This window comes from Gossypium hirsutum, chromosome D09 (genome assembly GCF_007990345.1).
Source record: "Gossypium hirsutum isolate 1008001.06 chromosome D09, Gossypium_hirsutum_v2.1, whole genome shotgun sequence".
NCBI lineage: Eukaryota > Viridiplantae > Streptophyta > Magnoliopsida > Malvales > Malvaceae > Gossypium > Gossypium hirsutum.
The window spans coordinates 47,987,891-48,012,285 of record NC_053445.1 but is presented as its reverse complement, the minus strand read 5'-3'; the positions used below and the strand labels follow the sequence as shown (position 1 = coordinate 48,012,285).

Here is a 24,395-nt window from a genome sequence, read left to right as displayed (position 1 = left end):
CGATCACTTAACAAATTAGATCTAGGATATAAATGTGGGTATGACACATTAAAACAAATTGTTGTTGAGTCTTACCCGCTCTTTCTGATGCTTGCGGTAAATGGGTAGTTGGAGTTTAATTTTTTATAATTCTTTTTTTTTTAAATTCCTAACTATAATTTATGATATAGGTATAAAAAATAGAAATTGAATTGAAATGGGGCAGACAAAATACCGTTGCTCACCTGGCCCGTTACTATCCTTGAATATGTTATGTTAGCCTTCAAACAGGCACAAGGGGAAACGGAAATTATAAAAAGACGAGAAAAACAAGAGAGAGAGGTCGCAGTTCCACCTCATCTTCTTGCACCTCTTCAACCCAGTTTTTTTTTTAATCAAACACACAAAATCATGAAATTAAGTTCATCACCACTCTCTACCATTCGCTTCCTAAATTTCAATTCCCCCTTAATTATATCTCCTCTTTCATTCAATTTTCCCAAAACTACCTTCACTCATTTCCCTAATTTTTCTATCCATACTACAACTTCTTCTCCCGCCATTACTGCGGCGGAATCCCAACTGGCGCCGCCCAAGCCCCTGCCTCATCTGCCCTGGCTCATTGTCGGCCTCGGTAATCCCGGCAAGAAATACAATGCCACTCGCCACAACGTATCTATATCTTCTTCAAAATATCCTCCTTTAGTCTTTTTTTTTTCGCATTTAAATTTTTTAGTCATTCTTTTTTCTCTTTCAAACAGGTGGGTTTTGAGATGGTAGACGCCATAGCTGAGTCTGAAGGGATTTCCATTAACAATGCTAACTTCAAAGCCCTGTTAGGAAGAGGTTCTTTTCCTCTATTTCCCTTTTCTGACTCTAAAAGAAAACTTTGGGTTTCTTCAATCCTTGAATTACTTTCTCTGATGTTAAATTTACGGTCTTTAGTATGCCTTGAACTATTGAATATTATAGCAATGGCTCTTTGCTACGTACGCATTTCTTGGTGCTTCATGGAATTAGCAATGGGCATTATAGGATCCCTCGAATTTGGTTTTGGAATTTTTAATTTTTGCATTGATTTGATTCTAGTTCCGCGCCACTGACTTTGAAAATCAGAATATAGCAGGTTTAAAGGGTATATTTGATAATCGGTACTTTCTTCTCGGTACATGATAATCACTACTTAGATGTAATAATGAAATGCTTAATCCAGTAGTGTAGTAGCATGGTTCTTATATTGGAGATTTTTCGCTTTACTAATTTTCTGCTTTAATTTGCTTTCTCTATTGAATATGAATTTGCGATTAAGATATTAAGACAAAATAATGGAATAGAAAAGAGAGAACAGGGCGCGTAGAATGTGGATAATGGAAACTTATTAAATCATGATGCCATTCCTCAATTTACTTTTGATTTAGATGATGGCAGACAATAGTAACTACAATTTTGAGTAAATTCTTAACTTCTTTTATCCTTTTTGAAAGGTGCATGATATAAACTATGTCAGAACCTTTATCTTATCTTCTTCAGCATAAGTTTAAGCATCAATATCAATGTTTCTTCTGAAAGTCTAAGACAGAGATATATGTGAAGCTGAAGATAGCATGCTTGGCAAAGTCTAGAAATAGAATTACACATGGTTAATGATTAATTCTGTATAAAGATTCTATGTGTGTATATACATGTACAATGAGATTGTGTCAAATAGATGTAAAAGAAAGTTAAAAAATAAATCTATCCAGTTCATGAAATTCATGTTGCAAGCTATAATAGGTAACTGAAAATGCCCTCCTATACAATATTTGATTGGAGTTAGTTACTGTTTTCCAGGGTTTATTGGAAATGTTCCAGTCATGCTTGCCAAACCACAAACTTTCATGAACTCAAGTGGTGAATCTGTAAGTGGCCGTCGGACCTACAAATTGTCCTTGAGGGTCAAAGCCTCTCATCTGAACGAAATTACTATAATTCTAATTGTCATTTCATGTTTTTTCAATATATTTTGAAGGTTGGTTCCATTGTCTCGCATTACAAGATTCCATTGAAGCAAGTACTCGTGGTAATTTTCTTTCTTTGATGCGACTTAATGCTATTCTTTCCCTCTCTTTCTACACTTACTGTTCTCCACAGGTTTACGATGATTTAGATTTACCTTTTGCCAAATTGAGACTACTTCCAAAAGGCGGACATGGAGGACATAATGGGTATTTAGTTTGTGCTTTCTTATCCTATTAAAGTGAATATGTTAAGTGTAACAATTGGCTGTATGATATGTTGGTCTTTTCTTTTATGCTAGCATGAGAAGTATCATTGACCGTTTAAAAGGGAGCCGTGATTTTCCTCGTCTAAGAATTGGTATGCCGCTAAGAGCACTAAATTAATACCTGAAATTCTGGTAATAGCCTTATATGCTGGTTTGTTAAATTTGTTGAACTTCTCTAGGCATTGGGCGGCCTCCTGGGAAGATGGATGCTGTTAATTTTGTTCTTCGCCCTTTCAATAAGCAAGAACGTGAAGAGGTATGCAAAAATATATAAAACAACAATATATAGAAGAAAAAAAGAAAGAAGTTGGCAAACTGTTTCATGGTTATGTCTTTGTTTTTATCATTCAGCTTGAGTTTACATTTGAACGTGGAATAGAGGCTGTCCGGATTCTTTTACTTGAGGGTTTCGATAAAAGTGCTACAGTTGTCAACAGCACCAAAGCAATGGAACAACTTGGTTAAATTATAGCTCTTGGTGGTTATATCTTTCGTTAAGGCAAGTGCATTGAGGTAATTTACGGAACTAGAATGTGATTACAGTGAATTTTTAGCTAGAAACTTAGGTTAAAATTTTCCAGGATGGAAGCATTCAAGTAAGTGGGTAGATCTTGTCCCGAGCTTCATTTCCTTTCAACATAAAAGAAAATTTTAATTCTACAAGTAGGGCTCAACTTCTGTCATGTGTCCTATTTTTTGAATACTTACTATTTATTTTATTCTTTGTCTGACCGCGTATCAAATAATTTTTCATATTTATAGAATTGGTAATAATTTCAATGTTCCAGAATAGGAATAGAGAGCAATAAACATGGCTGCCATGCAACTAATTTTCTTTTTTTGAGATGACACATGTTTTATTCTTTGCCATCTACTTCATGTATGGAATTCCATGAAATGTTTTATTTTTTATTAGTTTCTTTGTTGGACGAATTCTGGTTGAGCTACACATTTCTATTATGACAGAAAGTTCTGCTGAGTTTTTTTTTAGTTTATGCTTTGTGGTCTCATGAACTTTTGGTTTATTTTTTATTTAAGCTTCTTTTTAAAGCTGACTTATATTTTGGGTTGTATGTAAGGATGGTGGGTAACCAGGAGAATCGTTTAGTAAAGAAGTCGAACTATAGAGATTCAAAGGATGACAATCTGAGAAGTGGGGAAGGAGATGCAAAACCAGAAAATTTACTTGGTAAATAGGCGAGCAGAAAAGAAGCCACGACCCACTGAAGCAGTCTAATTTGCATTTTGTTTTAGGACACTATGTTGTTGACATCCAAAGCTTTACAAATTAAACATCTGCCATTACCAAGCTCCTGCATATCAATTTACAAAATTGGTTGTGTTGAATTGAGACTGTAGCATTAGAAAACAAATTATTGGTTTGTTAGGTGATCTGCCTAAGGGATAAAGGAGGTTGAATGCAACTCTTTAGAATGGTCATCCATTCCCATTCATTTTCTGTGACAATAAGTCTCTATTTTTATTGGTTTCATGGAATGAGATTACTTGTCTATATGAATGAGAACACAAATTATCGAGAAGCTATGTGCTAAGGTATAACATCACAGCAATTCTTTTTGTCATACCGATGTAAGGATTATTTTTTCTTTTACAGACAATTTTCCTTTTAATCATTTTAAAATAAATTATATATTGTGGTGAAGCACGAGAGACAGTGTTACTTTCAATTTGTACATTTAAAATTGATGGGGTTGTGGGCTGAAGAGAAAGAGTAGCGACATTGATGGGGTACCCAATCCATGCAATTCACACTTGTTCAAATTTTCATTTTTATTTGGCTCAAGTAGTGAAAACAGAGAAGTGAGCGCAAGTAAGTAAGTTTAAATGTTAAAATATAAGTTTTCATTGAAATGATATGACAGTTAACGTGAAAAGATAATATTGGACATTGCCCATTAGATGTGATTATAAATTAAAAACTAGAGGTGTGAATATAAAATAATTGTGTTTTCATAAAATTTAATACGTTTGTTGTACAAATGTGGTTGTTTTATAGTGTGGTGGCTTAATTGGAATAATAAATGAAGGAGGTGGGGGTGTGCATTTATGAATGTAGTTGAAGGAGATATGAAGCTTGTTCAAAGCTTTGGCACACATTTAATGAAGCATTGTGGTTAAGGATGAAAAATATGAATATGAATGAAGGTGAAGAGTTGTCCAGCCCCAGCTTCAGTATTTTGGCATACATTCTGGAGTTGTAGGTTCCGCTGTGATTGCTTTGTAATTGGATTTGGTTGGAAAACTTACGTCATATCACTTTTTGGGATTACATGCTTCTTTACGTTTATTTAAAATATATAAAAACGATGATTTACCTTTGATATTTTTTAAATGAATATGACGAGATAAAAAGAAAAACATAAATTGCTGACATCAGAATTTATTTAACTCAACTATGGGCTAAAGTCTTTAAGCAACTTAAAACAAATGTTGTTAACACAATAAATTATTCTGCTATATTTTTGTATTTTGGGTGTTCACTTCGGAAAAAGAATACCCTTTTTCTTGTCCCTTAATTGCAACTTTAACATCTACTTTCATTTTGTTTTTATTATGAAAGGGTACATTCCCATATATTTGGATTGTTAATTTTTTTCATAATAATTATTTAATTTTGTATTATTTGTAATGTTGTACTAAAAGTCTTCAATCTTTTTCTAAATCAATTAAATTCCTCCGACTTTTTTTACATCTAATTGATTCATTGAATAAATAAAACCGGTGAAATGGGTTACAATATTGATGTGACAATTAATGATGTTAAAATGGAGCTCGTCAACAAAAAAAAATTGAAAGAAATATTAATTTTTTTTACTAGAATGAACCTGGACATAACTTAATTTCTTTTAAAAAATTATAAATTTGTAAAATATTATTAAATTTGATAACAATATTAAATAAAGTTCAAAAAATATATAAATTACTAAAAACCATTGAAAAGTTCAGTCCATAATGAATCAAGATATATGGTTGTCTGAATTCAATGTAAATTTGGACAACCATATGTCTAGATTCATTCAAGATGATTTTTCTAAATTATATAAAGAACAATTATTTTTCTTTAAAAATTGATGTGTATCAATGTTTTAATTCTATTGGACATATGGTTGTCAGCAGCTATCGCTAACATCGAGCACCAACTCAGTGCCATTAATGGCCACGTTAACAATGTAACGGTCAACATTAGTCAAAGGGCTTATTTGGCCAGTTTTATTAGTTCAATGTTGAACCGGGTGAAAAAATCGCAAAAGACTTAATTGATATTTTCGAAAAAAGTCAAAGTCCTTTTAACCAATGGCTGAAACAATTAGAACACCCATTCTTGGCTCAATTGATTAAATTAATGGCTGACCAATAATTAAATAAAATTAAAAATTAAAAATATAATTGATTGAATTAGGGGCGTGCAAATTTTAGGTAAAACTGAATTAATTCGGTTAATCAATCGAATTTGGTTAATCAGTCGGTTAACCAAATTAATTCGGTCGGGGGTCGGTTAATAATTTTTTGGAAGTTTGGTTAACGGTTAATTTGGTTCGAAATCGGTTAATTAACCGAAAATTTATATTTTTTACATACATTTTACATATATTAAATTTGGTTAATTTGATTAATTCGGTTAATTTTTTTATATTTTATACTTGTTTTAACAAAAAAAACATATAAAATTCAGTTAATTTAGTTAATCGACCGAATTAACCGAAAAAGTTTGGTTCGGTTAATTTTTTTTGAAAAAATTTCGGTTCAGTTAACTGTTAAGATTTAAAAGGGTCAGTTAATTCGGTTAATATTAGTTCGGGTCGATTAACCAATTAAACACCCCTAGATTGAATCGCCAATTTTTTCCCGAGTTTTGATTTATTTACTGGTTCACAACGCTCAATTAGTTACTAGGGGTCAAGTTGATCTAGTCTAATCACGAAATATTTATTTTATAAACTTTCTTTGGGCTTTTTACCAAAATATTACAAAAAAAATAAAAAAATACCAAAATAATATAAACCTTTTTATTTACCAAAATAATACAAAAAAAACGGCTGAATGGAGGGGCTGCCACAGGCCGCACCAATGGTGCCTGTGGCAGAGGCGGCACCAACATGTTCATATTTCAGCCATTTGTTCGTATTTTTTTCCCGGATTTTATTACTTTAAAAAAATATACTATTTTCTAGTTTTATTATTTTACATTATTTTAGTACATTATGTTTGAAATGTATTCATTTAGTGTGTTTTTTTATTGAAAGTAATAAAGTCCGATAAAAAATACGAACAAAGGGCCAAAATAAATTTTTTTAATTTATTAAAAAAACACACTAAATGATTACATTTCAAACATAATGTACTAAAAAAATGTAAAATAATAAAATCATAAAATATTATATTTTTTAAAAGTAATAAAATCCGAGAAAAAAATACGAACAAAGGGCCGAAATAATGGTTTTTTAAAATTTATTTAAAAAACACAGTAAATTAATACATTTCAAACATAATGTACTAAAATAATATAAAATAATAAAATACTAAAATAATATATTTTTATTGAAAGTAAAAAAATTCGGAAAAAAATACGAATAAAGGGTCGAAATAAGGATTTTTTAAAAATTTATTTAAAAACACACTAAATGAATACATTTCAAACAAAATGTACTAAAATAATGTAAAATAATAAAATTAGAAAATAGTATTTTTTTTAAAGTAATAAAATCTAAGAAAAAAATACGAACAAAAGGCTGAAATAAAAGTTTTTTTAAAATTTATTTAAAAAATATAGTAAATTAATACATTTTAAACATAATGAACTAAAATACAGTAAATAAAGTTTTAACATTTTAAAAATTAAAATGGTTATATTAAATCAATAAAAATATTCAAACAAGTTGATCGAAGATCCCACGAAATGCTCCTGCTTTTCATTGCCCCATAGCCATATACATTAAAGCAGATTGAACCAAAAAATAAAACATAAAGGCAGCTTCCTAAATATCTGGTTTCGGTGACATTTTACCCCTTTCTTCATATGTCGGTTTATTACAATTAAATATGTCTGCCTCGTATTCATCAAATTTTCAACTACTTCTTTGAAATTTTTTTGTCTGATTTAAAAATAGGATTATTTTATTTATTTAAATTTAATTATAAAATTTATAATATTAATATATTAATATAAATAATATACTTTTTATATTTATTTTTGGACCAAAGTTTGACATTTTTTAAATGTGGTATATGTCTTATATTTTGCAAAATTTATAAATTTTGATATTCAAAGTTAACAATGTTAAGCTTTTAGTGTTTAGTTCAGGTTTTATGACTGATTTGATGAGAGTTAATTACTAATATTATAAAATAAATTTAGTGTCAATTATGAACTTTTAAAATTTTAATTTGTTAAATATTGTTGATACAAGAATAGGTAGATGATTAAGATGAGTGTAATTTACCCTGTTTAAGATAGAGTAGGAGCCATCATATAGAGTAGTCAAAGTAGTAGGAAGTAAATAGGGAATGTGAGAATATGTGGCTTGATGTAGGATGGGAGGAGGAGAGTTGTATGTTGCTTGGTCTCATCCTCAGGCCTTAAGTCTTATATACTTGTGATCCCTTATTCTGAGATGCCACGTGTTGAGTTGCTATTGACGAGTCGAGGGCAAGTGGCTTGGTGCCATAAGCTTAGGTAGACTGACATTCTAATGTGTATTAAGTCATCTCAAATGAGATGTGATAGTTGAGACTTAATGTGGCGATTAATGAGTGAGTTCGTTGGTCAAACAAGTTGTAAGTCAATAGGCTTTTACGAAGGATGCCCTTGGAGGGTTTATTCATACAACTTGAGGACTTGGTTGTCCTAGTGATCATAGCAGAGTTTAACAAATACAATCGAGGACTATGATTTTCTTTTAAGTTTTAAGGTTAATTTGATGAAACTTAATTGCTAATATCATTAGTTAAATACGTGCTTTCATCAAATAAATCTAAAACTCGAATTAAACACTAAAAAGATAACATCACTATTTGATGGTCCAAATAATATATTAAAAAATAAGTTAGTAAACCCATTTTAATTTGAATTAGAGCAAAAAGGATTAAAATAGTTTAAGCTAACTCTAGCCTAAACACACACCTACTCCGAACCAACCTTTTGGCTTTTACACAAAATTTGAAAAAGATAAATATATTTTGAGTGAGCATAAAAATGATAATAGCAAAAAACCAAACATTCCAACATCAATGTAGGCCTTGATTGACGTGAGGACAGGCATTGACTGCCTCATGGGATGTTCCCTTTACGCATTGCTTACCTCCTCTTCTACAACAATATATCCTTTTCCCATGTGCAATGCAAATCCTATTTTAGGATTTTATTATAAACCTATTTTTATGTATTAATAATAACCTAATTATTTAATATATTTGACAGTGAATAATCACGCCATTAGTTGTTATTTAAAACTTAAAAGTAAATAAATGAGATAATAGTCAAATTTTTAAGAAAAAAAAAACTTTACTATTAATGTATCATATTATATTTCATTTGGTACAAAAGAGATTAAACTAATGTAAATTTATAGAAGATTACACTACATGAGGAAGATCTTTACGTAGTATTTGAATGATTTCATCCGGTGGTTGCTTGAATATATTTTTACTCAACGGTGTTAAGAACGTCATCTTTATCAATAAATCGCATAATGTTTAATTAAATAAAGAGGACATGAGTTCAATTACAATTAAACATATATTATTTTTTAATTTAAAACCAAAAATTCATTGTTAAACTTTTTAACTACATGAAAAACCAAGAGCTTTGCCCTCCCGTTTTATCTATCCATGGGATGGAGGATGAAGACCTTTGGTGTCTCGGGCCTTATAATTGCTAGCCAATATGCTTTCATCACTTTTAATGTCTTTTTTTTTTCTTTGCATTTTGGTAAAAAAAACTTGTGTTATAACTTAGCATCCTTCTCCTCCAAAACAACCTCCTATTTGTGTGAATAAAATTTTTACAATCTTCAGCTAAACACTTTATTTCATCTCATCCGCTTGATTGAACTTCAACCAATTTAATGTTCTTAGCAATTCGAAGGCCAACCATATCATTTGCCTCATGGGTTTTATTTAATCAATTTGACGCATGTCCATGTACAAACATAAGCTCAAACATGCTAGAAAAAATTCATGACAATGATTTCTGAGTACGTTTGCTACATGCTAGTGTCACGGGTCGCAAGATTTAGCCCCGTGACACTAGCACCCATAATAATCTAATACAACATTGACAAACAAGACAACTACTTTTATTGTTGCTCCTAATGTCATGAGATTTCTCACCTTTATCACATATTAAGAGAGCATATTTGAGGAGTTCACCACCATTTTTATATTGATCTCTTCATCACACTAAACTTTCCAAGTTGGCATTCTCTTGATAAAATTTCGGTTGAAAAGGACATTCCACTCGTTGAGCTTGAATGTAAATTCAAATTATAGTAATTTTGCACCAAATATTAAACATATTTATCATTAAAAGACTCATCGCCAAATCGTTGCTTTCTTCTTCATTCATTATATTATTTTCATAAAGGAATTCAAACAAGTTTAGTGTTCGTCTTAAACCATAATTGACCACTCTTGTTCAAATTTGATTTTTGATTCAAAATTTTCATTTTTGAAGGTCTTATTAGATATTAAAAAACGTAACATGGATTACTAAGTTAAGGGAAAGATTTCCTATAATGAGCAAATGATATGTCTATGACCTGTTATATGCTTTTCAAAGGATAAGATAAATCTTAACAAGTAATTAATATACGAGAAAGCATCTTGAAAATAGAGTTAATAATGATTTGTTTCATGTTTGCTTTCGAAACCATATAATATTTATTAAATAACGAGAGTCAAATATTATTATGATACTAACAACGATATTAATATGTATTTAATAATTAGAGTATTAATACTCATAGTAACAATGTAACACCTCTAATCTACATCCATCACCGGAATAGGGTTGCAGAGCATTACCAATTAAATAAACATAATTTCAAAACATTTCATATCATTATAATATTCAAGTCAAAATCAATCAAACTCATACATATTGTCCCTTATTGGAGCCCTCGAGGTCCAAAATACGTGATAGAAACATATTGGGACTAATTCGGAAACTCAGAAAATTTTTCGCGACATATTAAAAATTTCCAAGCTGCAAGGTTCACACGGCCGTATGGTTAGGCCCTGTGAGTCATACGGCCAAGAGACACGCTCGTGTCTTAGACCGTGTGGACATTTGAAATAGGGACACACGACTATGTGTCTATACCCGTGTTTATACTCGTGTAACTCTCTAATTTGAGTCACTCGACCAAGCCATATGCCCGAGTGCTAGACCGTGTGCCCTTTCGAAATGGCCACGCACGGCTGTGTGCTAGCCGTGTGTCTCACACGGTCCAGTCACACACCCGTGTGTCTGGCTGTGTGGACTAAAAATGTACCTTAAATAACAAGGTTACCATCCTTACAAGCTTGGCAATAAGCAACTCAAAATTCATTCATTTAACCAATTCAAAACACGATCAAATACATCCAAAACATGTCAAAACAATCATCCTAAATGCCTAACCAATGTACCCTCATTGGTACAACAATTATATCATCAAAACATATCATCAAAATATCATTCAAGTCCAATTCATAAACATACCTAATTTAATTCATTTTACTTAGCTTATGAACACTTAAACACCCAATTAACATGCCAAAATAAAACTTCAAACACAAACACATATTATTTACATTCAATTCACAATATAACTATTAATTAGACACCGTAGGTATATGCCGGCACATTTCAAAAGGATAAAGATCACCACGTTTGAGTTCGGGACCGTTGTTGGATGCTGAATCGACGATCAAAATTATTACCTAACCTACGCACGGAAAACAAAACATAGGTTGAGTAAAAACTCAGTGGTATTTCTATAACCCGAATATCAAAAGATATGAAATCACAAAGATACAATCTAAATATTGCAATAACAACATCACATTTCACTTGTTTCATAACATCTCAATTCTCATACTTGCTATATAAATAGCCTTTCCATATTCATTTCATGAGTATATAACTCATATATTCCATATATTTGTAACATATTTCACATTCTATTTTCAATTCACTATTTCACTTCCATTTCTTTACCATACTATTTCAGTATCAATCATAAAACTTTATTATTCATTGACCCCTATTAACACGACTCAGACTCGGACGGATACACGGATCCAACCAAAACACACCAATTTGGCACCCAGTGCCTTATCGGATAATTCGAAGTAATAATTTGACATCCAGTGTCTCATCAGCTAAACCGAAGTAAATTGGCACCTAGTGCCTCATCGAATATATTCGAAGTAATAATTTGACACCCAATGTCTCATCGACTCGAAGTCGAAGAAATCTCTAAACTCTTCTAATCCTATGGCATGCCATCTATATCTGACTCAACCCACTATACTTAATAGGGTTCCATTTCACTTTTCAAATACAACCAATATTCATTTCAATACAAATAATCAATATAAATTCAATAAATTCATGACATACTAAATCAATCCATTTCAATTACAAAACACAATAATTCTCACATCAACACATTATAATATAATATAATATAATATAATATAATATAATATAATATACTTAATTCTTAAGGCAATATATTATAATATATATTTTAACTTAAAATTTAGGATATTTCATCCTTATGGCGCCTCATTTAAGAAAAATGAAATAATTACTTATTTAGTCCCTTTAATTTTTCTTTAATTTATAATTGAATATTTACCTTTTATGCAATTTAGTCCTTATACCTAATTACTCTTAATTCATGCAAATTCACCTAACCATAACCTAACTAACCACACAACTAACTTTGTAAATATTTACGAGTCTAATTTTCGAAAACGAAGTCTCAGAAATGCATATTCTGACACTCGTGACTATCGAGTTGTTACAAACAACATATCCCTATCATCCGTACATATCACGTCTAAAGAGAGTTAATAAATTATTTAAATATGCATTAATAAAATACATAAAAAAATTAGTCTCAACATTTATTTATTTTGTCATTTTGACCTTCAACCTTTAAAATTTAATTAAATTGTTTATTTTGGGACAAAAAAATTAATTAGACTGTTAAAATTTTAATAGCATTGATGTGGTCATTAACGTGACAATCCGCGTATAATTCATAAAAATTTAAAAAATATATTTTAAAAAATCAACAAAGTTTAAAAAAATTTATAATTTTTTTTACATATTTATCCATATTAATACATAAAATTCCATATAAGCTGCCACGTCAATGTTATTAAAATTTTAATAATTAAATCAATTTTTTCATAAAAGACAAACAACTTAATTAAAATTTAAAAGTTTAAAGCCAAAATAATATTTTTTTTAGAAAAAATAAGATGAATAAAGGTTAGAAAATAAATTTATATTTATTGCATTATTTAATTACATTTTGTGAGAGGAAATTGGGAGTAAGAGATATGCTGTAAAAGGAGAAACAAGGGAATGAGATATTCATCTTTCACTCCAAATCTGCCTCAACATATTTTTTTTTATTTAATCTCACTTTTTCCTTGTTTTTCGTTTCTTGTTCACCATTGATGAATCTTTATGCCAAATCCGACTAGACATAGTTCTGTTCTTCTCACTCACTCTTTCTTTTGAAAGATTACATAATGTAGGAATTAGTATTAAGAATGAATCCAACACCAAATTAAATGTGAAAATAACCTAAATAAAAGAAGCAAAGATATAGCTACTTTAGTCAATTTTTAAAAACATCAATTTTAACACAACACTCAATCAAAACTAGTGGAGTCTAGAATAAACCATCCACTCTTTTTTCCTATTCCATTTTTTAATTATTTTTCTATCCTAAAAAATAATAAAATAAAATTCTTTTAAAGTTTTGAAAAATATGAAATTTATAATTATTATAAAAATTTTAAGAAATTGATAAATTTTGAAAACAAAAAAGTTCAAAAAATTATGAATATTTATAGAAATATACAATATTATTTTGACCAACTTAGAAACAAAAGCCTTCCATTTTTCTGTGTTTTAACTTTAACTTTACCCCCATTAATATAACAGTCCATCAAAAAGAAAAAAAAATTGTCATTCGCATTTTCATTATAAAATCAATTTTATTTATAATTTACATATTATAATTAGTAATAAATACAATAGGTAAAGTTTCAAAATTTCAGAACATTTCTTTTCACTCAACTCACACTTAACACTTGAATATGAGATGATAATAAATCATAAAGTGTGATGTGGTGCTCGAAGATTCGATCTCCAACTTACCAGAATAAAACCTATTTCATAAATATTTATTTATCTTTTCAGAAAATATCTACAATAAAAAATAAAAAAAAAAGTAAATTATATGTACAGACGATAAATAGCCTGATTAGGAAAAAGAAATGAGAGCACGCATAAACCAACGATTCAAAATACTAAATTTGAGTAGGTGAAAATTGAAAGGAGGGCAGAAGTAATAATGGGGGTTGGCCTGGTCTTGAGTTAGACATTATCGTCACGTGACAAGCAGCGGCCGCACCTATCCCATTGACCAATGACCCTAAATTTACATCTTCATTTCACAACCAAATTTGTTGGATAAAAATATAAAGTAGTACAATTATTTTGAAATCGAAGCACGCACCCCAAAAACAACCTTTTTTATACAAATAAAGTAGATACCCTTCTCTTCAATTATAATGTAGATTTCAACCCAAATCTTATTAATTTTTATACATTAATTTAATTTAAAAAAAATAGAGAAAAAGGAGTAGTTTAAATGAAAATAATTGGGAAATTGATTTGAAAATTTGGACTGGCGGGAAATGGATATGGTTGATGAAGGTAGTGTACGTGTCGGCTAAATGAATGAAGAATGAAAAAGACGCCTGCCGACAATCACGGAACGAATTTGATTATTATAACTTAATATCATGATTTACTATACAAATACTGTAAAAACACACTATCAGATTTAATTTCTAACAGAACCCTAATACTTTCTTCTTCTTTTTTTATAATTTATTCCAGTGGGACCCATCCTTTTCAAACAGAAAAAAGCGTTACTCATATTACAGCAGCAATAAGAAAAAGGGTAATTATTAAATTAATTAGTGTCGTTAACATTTATGAGAAGATAAGCCAACCCTATTATTAGCAAGGTCGAAGCTAACACGTGTCCCTTGTTGTTGCACGTTCCCAATAATAGACATAGACGACGACGTAGGAGCAAAAGCGAAGCAAAACGTTCCCGAGGAGTCCACGGGGATTAAATAATTTGTAGCCGGTAAATCAAGTGATTTCCCTTCCCCGAAATGGAACGACACCGTTGGCACCTTCACGCTGCTCTTCGACGACAAGTCGTAACACGTGTCGAACAACGCCACCCCACTCGCGCTCGGCAACCCCTGTGTCTGTTTCACAAACGCGTCTCGCAGCGCGTTATATGCCTGAGTTTGCAGCCGAGTGATGGCAGTCCCGCAGTCTATGATCACTCCTCCCTCTCCTGACTCGTTGATTTCAAAAAGCCCCGGGGAAATGTTTACCGCTTGCCCACCTACGCTGAACCCGGTGAGACCGATGTAATAAAACGTATTCACCTTCCGGCTCTTCATTAATGGAGCGATCACCGAGTCGGCCGGTAAACCCGAGTTGAAGTCCAAAGTCGACGAGCCGGTCGAATCACGATCCACTAAGCAGTAAGAGAACGATGTCGCTTTAATCTGGGATGTTAAAGACAAGGGTCCACCCCCGAGTCCAAGCAACCCCGCCGCTCCAACAAACAAGCCTTCATTATCATGGCCACAACCCAAAGCCACTCCATTCATGTTACCGGAGTTTCCAAACGACACTGTCTCGGTAACGAAATCACCCACCGTGTAAGATCCATCACCGTACGAGACTTGGTATAGGCATTTCCCGCTACGGCAAGCGGAAACTTCAAGAGAAGAGCACTGTTTTGATTCGCAAGTAACCGGGCTGTAAGTGGAGGACCCGGATGGGTTAAATATGGGGTCGGATTGTTGGTAACATTCGTTACAGGGCTCACACTGAATCCAGTTGATATCACTTCCAGTATCAAGAACCATGTAGAATTGTTTAGCCGGTTTACCGACTCCGACCCGGGAAAAGTACTCTCCACTCCCTTGGCTTGTTCCGGAAATAATGGGGGTAGAAAGTGCCTCAGCTTGGATCTGGGTAGGGAGTGGGCGGAGCTGGGATTTCTTGACTCCATTGAGAGCGAGTAGGAGCTTGGTAGAGAGAGAGTCGACACGGGCGGAGTCACGCTCTAGTCGGGATAGGACAAGGGCTTTGTAGTCGGTGTGGTGGGTTTTGTGTATGGAGCCCCTAGAGTGAAGTGGAACAGAGAAAACAGCAGCAGAAGTAGAAGAGTTGAAGAAAAGGGGTTGGGTTTGGGTCTGAGCGAAAGCTTTCAAAGATTGTGGGTCGAAGGAAAGTATATGTTGAGCTTGTGAAAGAGAGGAAGAGACATCGAGTGTAGTCGTGGTTGTTTGGGGAGAGAGACGAGCGAGGGTGGAAGTGAACAGAAAGGAAAGGAAGAGGGGAAAGGAGAGAAGGAAATGGTTGGAAGAAGCAGCAGCCATGTTTGGGGTTGTGGAGTGAGAGAGATGAGTGAGCAGTGGGTTTTATTTATTTGGGTAGGGAGGCAGGTCACGTGAGGCTTGTTGGCTGGCAGACCATTAAAGCAATTAGCTCAGGGCGGAGCTTTGAACCTAACTCTCCATTTCCTTTTCCTTTTCCTTTCCTTTTATTTCGTCGTTAAAACAAAAAACAAAAATATACAAAGGCACGAAGTCAGGTAGCTTAACCCTTAAGGCTGACTTTGGATTTTATTCTCTCTCTCTTTTATGTTTTCCAATGTATTCATGGTAATAAATTAAAGGATAGAGGCTGCCCAGTCCCCACGCATTTTAAAATTATTGTGTGCTTAACATAAAATGACTAAATATTAATACAAAATGTTTAGAATAATTTACAAATGATGAGCCCTTGGGTAAAGGGATTAGGGACTGTCTCAATCCTATTTTATGAACTCACCTCTTTCTCCTTCAACATTGTTTTGATATTTGTTAGGGTTAAAAAATGCTTAGTAAATAAGTTGATTTCACTTTCGACTTTTGAGTATAATAATTATAAATTCTACTTGTTTATATTGAACATGTTAAGAGTTGTTAACTTTTTGTGTGTTGGTGCTTAACTTCAAATTAGTTAAGTCAAGATTTGGGATTAAGATCAAAATTATGTAACCTAATAATTAGAATTTGACTTTCTCTTTTTTCTCTTTCAGAATTTTGAAATTTTTAGTTCAACTGCTTGGTTTTTTTGTTTTGTGTGGTTATTTCTAGTGTGACATAAGACTTTAAAATGTAACTCTAAATCCTAAAAATCTTATTTAATGAAATTAAAATAGCTACACTTTCATCAACTCGTATTAATTTATAGAGATATAATTGAAGGGTGAAAATGGTGGGTGGGTTATTGTGAAATTCAGAATGCAGGCCTACTTAGAGATATCGAGTTGGACCTTTTGAACATAACGAAGGTCAAGGCCTATGAGACAATAATACACATTTTTAAGTTTAAGGTGATTAAACTGATTGAATTTTAGTTTGATTAGTATAGACATTGTTACCTATACAAGAAGATATAGGTTTGAGTACGTTAAAATGCATTATCCTCTTATTTATGAATTAGAGGGAGACTTCACCAATATCAATATGAGCAAAAAAAGAAAAAAGAAAAAAAATGAATGTAGTTTTTAAGTTACGTAAATGAGAATATTGAGTTATTGTATAAAGTTTGAAATTTTGGACTTATTAATTGAAATTTAAAATGTTTTTTTTTAAATCCTTGGTGTTATAACATTTTAGAATTTTAAATTTCGAGGAATGCTTTTATTAAGGAGATTAGAGGAGTCGTATTTTGAAAATGTATAAATGATTTGATTTTTTCAAATTGCAAATTTCTCTTACATTTTTATTATATTAGAACGAAGAGAATGCTAGTTTTAATTAATCAATATATTCTCAAATCATCTTTGAGAAAATATTATTGAAAATATTATAAAATATTTTTTAGTCCTCAAAAACAATTTATTAAAGCCATTTGATATATTTTTAATTTTTTGAGCTAAGTTAAAACAATTATAGATATTTTAAACTCATTTTAAGTACTTTTGTATAGAAGGGTTGGGGATTGGATTTTGCTCGATACTCGATGTCTAACCGTCACATTTTCTAGCTGATGGTGTAAGTTTACTCCCCTTATGTGTAAGGTTGTCCAAAGTTGTGTTTTTTCTTCTCATAACGGTTATATTTTGTCTCCAACGGTTATAAACTTGTTATTTGGTACAAATACACATCAAGAACACTCTAAGAAGCAAGAAATCAAGAGGAAATTCACCGAAGGTTTATTTTATTCCTTATTTCTCTTACATGATATTTTTAGTGCAATCTTTATTGCTAAATTTTTGTATGAATTTTATTTCATCGAGAGAGAGGTTATATGTTGTAAACACCCACTTTAAAGAGGTTTTTTTTTTGTTAACGTTGTCTCACCAATTTGTAATTGGGAGGATTTCTAGTTGAGCCATAAAATATAGAATTGTTCTATCTTATCCATTGTAAAACATAGGAGGGTTTTCTATTTTAGCCTTGTAATGGTCACTTTGTCCTTGGAAATCCTTGACAAGTGGAACTAATATAGTGGAGATAGGAGATTGAGATTGAATCGCTATAAATCGATTGTTTTGATTTGTCTCTAATTCTCTACATTTCTTTTTATATTTTAAATACTAATTCACTCCTCACTTACCCACTTAGTATTTTTTATTTAATAGAGGTGTCACATTAACGTATAACCTTCGTTAATTCATGAAATTCAATTGACAACATCGATTGTCAAATCATCACTAGATTTGGATCCTCTAGCAATGCTCAATTTTTCCTAGAGACTCATAATCCGTGATCTTTAGCGACTTGCAAATAATTTAAGTTACGGTTTTTCTAATGCAACATGTGAAGCAGTAGAAAATGAAACAAGGGACACAAAAGCGATGATGGCATGTAGGAGTAGTTCATTTTGCCAGATCCATAGGTTGTAAGCAAGGTTTGGTATGGAATCATTGTTTTGGGTGGACATATAGTTGTGCTTCTTTGTAGCCTTGGAGACCATAGCTGACTCTTTAAGTTTACAAATTTGGGTGATTTTCAGCTGTGTTTGGAGTGGTGATGGCTTCTAAATGTCATGGCATGGCAGCATAATAGGTGTAAGTTCAAAAATGGTTTATAAGACTAATGAATTTTGGAGTTGTTCTTCTTTGCCGGCATTCTCATTGGGACACTATATTGTAGTAATCATACAAGGACAACTCATCTTCATTAATCAATTGTTAATATTTATTTTCACATTGTGGTTTTGTCTGTCTCATTTACTGATAATTACTATGTTAAAACTAGTTAATAATTTTCTCTGTTAATTGTCTTCATCATATTTCTTATCATTTTCTTACTATTAATGCCTTTTCTTCGGACGGTTATATATTTTGGTGTTTTATTTAATCCACAATACAATTACATACTTATAACAATACTGTTAATTAATCACTTTGCTAGTTTAACTTGATAATAATTAGCTTTTTTTCTAAATAACTATTCATATATATATATGATTTAATTTTAAAAAATATTTTTTTTTTAATTTTCACTGAGTTAGTGACTGTTTATATCTAAAACCATTTAATCAGTGGCGGAATCAAAAAATTCTTTTCGGGGAGGCGGGAATTAAATTGTATATTTTTATGATAATAAAAATACAATTTCACTATTTTAATAGGCTATATCTTTATAATTTTTAAAGAATTAAATCAAATTTTTATTACTTTTGAGAGTCAAAATGTAATTTTACCATTATTAATTTAAAATTTTATAAATTATAAGGGGCCTAAATAAAAAATTTCCCATTTTACCGACCTTAAAAATAACCATTTACTTTTTTTTTAAACCCTACTATTTTATTTTTCATTGAATTTATAATTAGTTTGTAAAAAAAATGATTTGTCACCCAAAGTGGGTGTCATAAATTCTAATATATAAAATACACTTATCAATGCTATAGAATAGGAATCCTAGCATTTATAAAATTTGAAAGAAAAAGAGAAAAGATCAATGGCTCAAATAGAAATGGATACTCATAATTTGGAATTTCATGGAGCTGAAGCAGAATATGTTCCAAATCGAGTTCAAGCGAATCACCCATATGGGCTTCCAACACCGTCCGCTCCACCCACGATAGAGGCAGCGTGGTTGCCGACGCCCCAAGCCCCTCACTCAAATGAGCCGAATGCGATCTACCACCACCACCTCCAAGGAGCAATATATCAGCAACCTCCTCCTCCGGCGCCAAGTTATCCTCAAGATATAGGGCAAAGGCCTTTTGCTTCAACTTACGCATCACATTCGCAACACTTTCAGCAAGCTGCTTACCAGGTTCCTCCAGGGTATGTTGTTATGGCACCATACGTTCATTCTACTTACCAGCAGCATGTTGAGGGCTGGAAAACTGGCCTCTTCGATTGCATGGATGACCCAATCAATGGTAAAATTTTCTGGATAGCACTATCACTTTTCGCTAATTAAAAACAGTGTTACTTAGAAGGTAACTAAGGAAGGCTAATTTTGTGGGTAGCAGCTCTGATTACAGTTTGCTTCCCATGCGTGACGTTCGGGCAGGTCGCAGAGATTGTGGACGAGGGTCGTACCTGTAAGTCATCCATCTTTTCTTACCTACACTTTTCACCTTTTTCAACAACCACCCTAGTGTTCAGTTGATCCCTTTGTTATTAGTTCTTTTGATTTTCCTCCTAAAACAACCCTAAATTTCTTATCCCAGATCCCACTCTCACAGTTCATTAAATTTAAAAAGGAATCACTGAAATTGGATTAAAAAAATATGCTTAGCAATTATGATAAAAGCAATCACAGAACTCGAACATTGATCATAAAATAAATATAAAAAATATTTTTTTTAAAAAAATAGAATAATCGAAGGTGTCTAAGGAGTGAACTACATTCTGCATGGGTTTTTTTTTAGTAAACACTGCTCTTTTTAGGTTTAAAAAGTTATAAATTAAACAATAAAATCAATTTTGTTTTAGCAAAGTTTTAATCATATTATCTCCTTGGCAAAATGAAGATTTGATGAATTCAAGTTTATAGCGTTGAAATTCCAAGCCAGCTATCTACAAAGTAGAACTTCATTTGAATTTGGACCGACTAATTTGCTAGCTGATGACGCATAATATTATATATATGTGTGTGTGTGTGACAGCATGTGCAAGCAGTGGATTGCTTTACGGTGTGATAGCATTGTTGATAGGGATTCCCTGCATATTGTCGTGCGGATACCGCACCAAACTTAGGAGCAAGTTTCAGCTATCCGAGTCTCCAGCCCCGGACTGGGTTGTGCATTGTTTTTGCGACTGTTGCGCTCTTTGTCAAGAATATAGAGAACTTCATCAACGAGGCTGGGATCCATCTACAGGTATTATAACTGCATGTTGTTTATCATAATTGCTGATGTAAGAACACCATAATTACAGAATAACACCCTAACAAATGCTTATTACATATATTCAAGTACTATTCTTATAAAGAGTTGCGTATTGTGTGTTAATATATATAGGGTGGCATGGAAACCTAGCAAGGAGACAAAACATGCAGCAGCAACAGCAATATGTGATGATGGCACCAATAAACCAAACAATGATGGGTTGATATGATTTCCAAAATGCTTCAATATTTTGTTATAATAAATTTTCCTCTTCTCAATTTACTTGTGTTAACACCTTCGGTAAACTCAAATATTGAACAGAGAAAACTGAAAAGAATAACTAGTATGAATGAAATTCTTTGTAATTGATTTCTTGATCTGTTCTACATAATAGCAATGATATTTATAGAGTACATGAATAATTGCCATTGCTAACAACTCATTTGTTGAAATTACAAACTAACAGCTAATTGAATAACAAATTTTAGCTAGCACACTTCTAATTCATTTTCTTAACATTCACCCAACTTCTCGAGAGGCAAAACCCGAAGAAGATTGCAAAATCGAGCAAAATATGAGGCAAAGAGTGGTTTGGTAAGAATGTCAGCAACCTGTTCACAGGCAGGAACTTCACCAACAATAATAGAGCCATCAGCAACCTTCTCGCGAACAAAGAACAAATCAAGCTCAACGTGTTTGAATTTAGAATGTAAGACAAGATTAGCTGCAACGGGAACTGCACTAGAATTGTCACACCAAATAGTAGGTAGATCAACACTTTAAAGGTGTAACTCTCGTAACAACGAGACTAACCAGGCGAGACATCACTAGTAGCTGTAGCAAGACTCCGATATTTAGCCTCAGCCGTAGATCTTGAAACAACCAGCTGTTTCTTTGAACACCAGGAGACAGGTGTGTGACCAAAATACATACAGAAGCCCATCATAGAACGCCGATAATTAAAATCCAGCTCCCAATCAGCATCCGCATAACCAACTAAAGAAAGTCGATCGGACGGACGAAAAATAATCCCATAATCGATTGTACCGCACAAATAACGTAGGATTCGTTTTAACGCTACCAGATGAATAGTAGTAGGAGCATGCATAAATTGGCAGATACAATTCAGCGCATATGCAATATCAAGACGAGTTAGAACCACATACTATAAAGCACCGGCAAGACTCCTGTATTCAGTAGGATCGCCCAGATGATCGCCATCATCTTTGGAAAGAGTAGATGAACTAACCATTGGAGTATGAACTCGCTTAGCATGTGTCATAGAACTCCTATCAAGTAGATTGCGAATACATTTTTTCTAACAAAGATGAAGACACCCATTGGGGGAACGAGTAACCTCAATCCCTAAAAAATAATGGAGATCACCCATATCTTTAAGAGAAAACTCACCATTCAGCTGCTGAACAAAACTGCTTATACAATCGGGCACATTTCTAGTAATAATGATATCATCCACATACACAAGGACGTAAAGAGTGGAGCTAGTGGTAACCCGAACAAAAAACGACGCATCAGATTTGGATACAACAAAGCCAACAGAAAGGAGAAAACTCTTCAATTTATCAAACCAAGCACGCGGAGCCTGACAAAGCCCATATAAAGCTTTCTTTAGACGGCAGACCAAAGGTTTGCCACGGGATCATATTGTACATGCCCTGGTGGTTGCTGCATAAACACTTCGTCAATAAGGTCGTCATTCAAAAAAGCATTATTCGCATTGACATGACGGAGCTGCCATCCATTTGAGACCGCAATAGACAGAATAACCCGAATAGTAGCAGGTTTAACCACTGGACTGAACGTCTCCTGGAAATTAGACCTAGGTACTTGAGAACACCCTTTTGCAACTAACCGAGCCTTGCGACGAGCAATAGTGCCATCAGAATTTTTCTTGATTTTGAAAAGCCATTTGCAACCAATCGCTTTACGATTTGGTAGTAACAGAATGTGCAATTACGAATGAGAGCATCACATTCAACTTGAGTAGCAACACTTCATTCTGTGATAGAAAAGGCCTCCTCAATTGTGCTAGGCTCAACAACCTCAATAGATAAAGCTTTGGGGTTAAAAATGCCAGCTTTAGACCAAGTAACCATCGGATGAGAATTCTTCAGAGGCAGAGAAAAGGATGAAGGAGAACCTGACGGAGTAAAAGTGGTAGGTATAGTAGGACCAGGAACATCATCATTAGTGCTCAAAGAAACAGATCGTTGTTGCTCAGTGTCAGAAAAAGAAGCTAATGAGCCAGTAACTGGATTTGATGTAGGAACCTTTGCAACCAGTGGGACAAAAGTTGTTATAGAATTTGACGAAGACCGGAGTCCCTTTGTAGCAGATGAAAGTGACAAAAATCGCTTATCATCAAACACAACATAACGTGAAACAACGACTTTACCATCTGGCAGAAGACATTGATAACTTTTGTGTTGAGGGCTATATCCCAAGAACATACACGGTTGAGAATGAAACTCCAGCTTATGAGGTAGAAATGGACGTAAAAATGGGTAACAATAACACCCAAATATACGTAAATAATCATATGTGGGATCTTGTCCATAGAAAGCCTTATACGGATTTTGACCATTTAGGACTGAAGTGGGAAGACGATTGATGAGATAAACAGCACAACAGAACGCACAACCCCAATACTCCAAAGAAAGATTTGGCTGAGCTAGAAGTGTGATGCTCATATCAACAATATGCCGATGTTTGCGTTCAACCACCCCATTCTGCTCAGAGGTATGTGGGCACGACAACCGATGAATAACTGCTAAAATAGATGTAAAAGCTCAGAATTCACTACCCCAATCACTCTAAAATTGTTTTATAGTTTTTCCAAACTGAGTCTTGACTAACTGCTGAAACTAAACAAAACACTCTACTGCTTGAGACTTTTGACGAATAATATAAAGCCATGTAAAACGAGTGCACATATTAATGAACGACACATAATACCAATTACGACCATACACAACAGATGCAGGTCCCCACAAATCAAATACAACCAAAGCAAATAGATCAATATATCTAGTAGTAGAGTTGGAAAATGGCAACTTATGAGATTTTCCCTTTTGACAGGCAGTACAAATATTATCAAGACAAAACTAAGCATAAGCAATTTTACATTTATCTAGAATAGTCTTAACAACAGAAGCGAATGGATGACCAAGTCGTTTGTGCCACAAAGAAAAAATATCACCACTGTCATCTTTATTCTGGAGTCCAACAGGAGTAGTCGACGAAGCTTCAACAGACTGAGCAGACACAACTGGCGGAGAAAAATGATAGAGCCCATCACGAATGTGGCCCCTCAGTAAAATTCCTGAGTCACGATGTCCTTAACAACACAATACGTCAGACGAAATTTAAAAAAACACATTATTTTCAGTGGCAAACTGAGACACAAACAGAAGATTCTTCCAAATATTAGGTACACAT

At 32.9% G+C, this 24,395-nt stretch overlaps 3 protein-coding genes across 3 annotated transcripts; 2 read left to right on the top strand and 1 right to left on the bottom strand.

Moving 5' to 3' along the window:
* Positions 1-203: 203 nt before the first annotated feature.
* LOC107890820 (peptidyl-tRNA hydrolase, mitochondrial) lies at positions 204-3,783 on the top strand. The gene is made up of 9 exons (XM_016815391.2): positions 204-651; positions 741-825; positions 1,810-1,877; positions 1,988-2,038; positions 2,110-2,183; positions 2,276-2,334; positions 2,422-2,498; positions 2,594-2,755; positions 3,322-3,783. Exons 1-8 carry the CDS (start codon positions 253-255, stop codon positions 2,705-2,707), a joined length of 927 nt encoding a protein of 308 aa, XP_016670880.2. The 5' UTR covers positions 204-252; the 3' UTR covers positions 2,708-2,755; positions 3,322-3,783.
* Positions 3,784-14,339: 10,556 nt separating this feature from the next.
* On the bottom strand, positions 14,340-16,412 carry LOC107890819 (protein ASPARTIC PROTEASE IN GUARD CELL 1). The gene has a single exon (XM_016815390.2). It carries the CDS (start codon positions 15,968-15,970, stop codon positions 14,486-14,488), a length of 1,485 nt encoding a protein of 494 aa, XP_016670879.1. The 5' UTR covers positions 15,971-16,412; the 3' UTR covers positions 14,340-14,485.
* A 3,117-nt stretch (positions 16,413-19,529) lies between these two features.
* On the top strand, positions 19,530-21,307 carry LOC107892848 (protein PLANT CADMIUM RESISTANCE 6). The gene is made up of 4 exons (XM_016817886.2): positions 19,530-19,982; positions 20,076-20,147; positions 20,715-20,927; positions 21,069-21,307. The coding sequence occupies exons 1-4, from the start codon at positions 19,553-19,555 to the stop codon at positions 21,158-21,160; spliced, it is 807 nt and encodes a 268-aa protein (XP_016673375.2). The 5' UTR covers positions 19,530-19,552; the 3' UTR covers positions 21,161-21,307.
* The last annotated feature ends 3,088 nt before the right edge of the window (positions 21,308-24,395 follow it).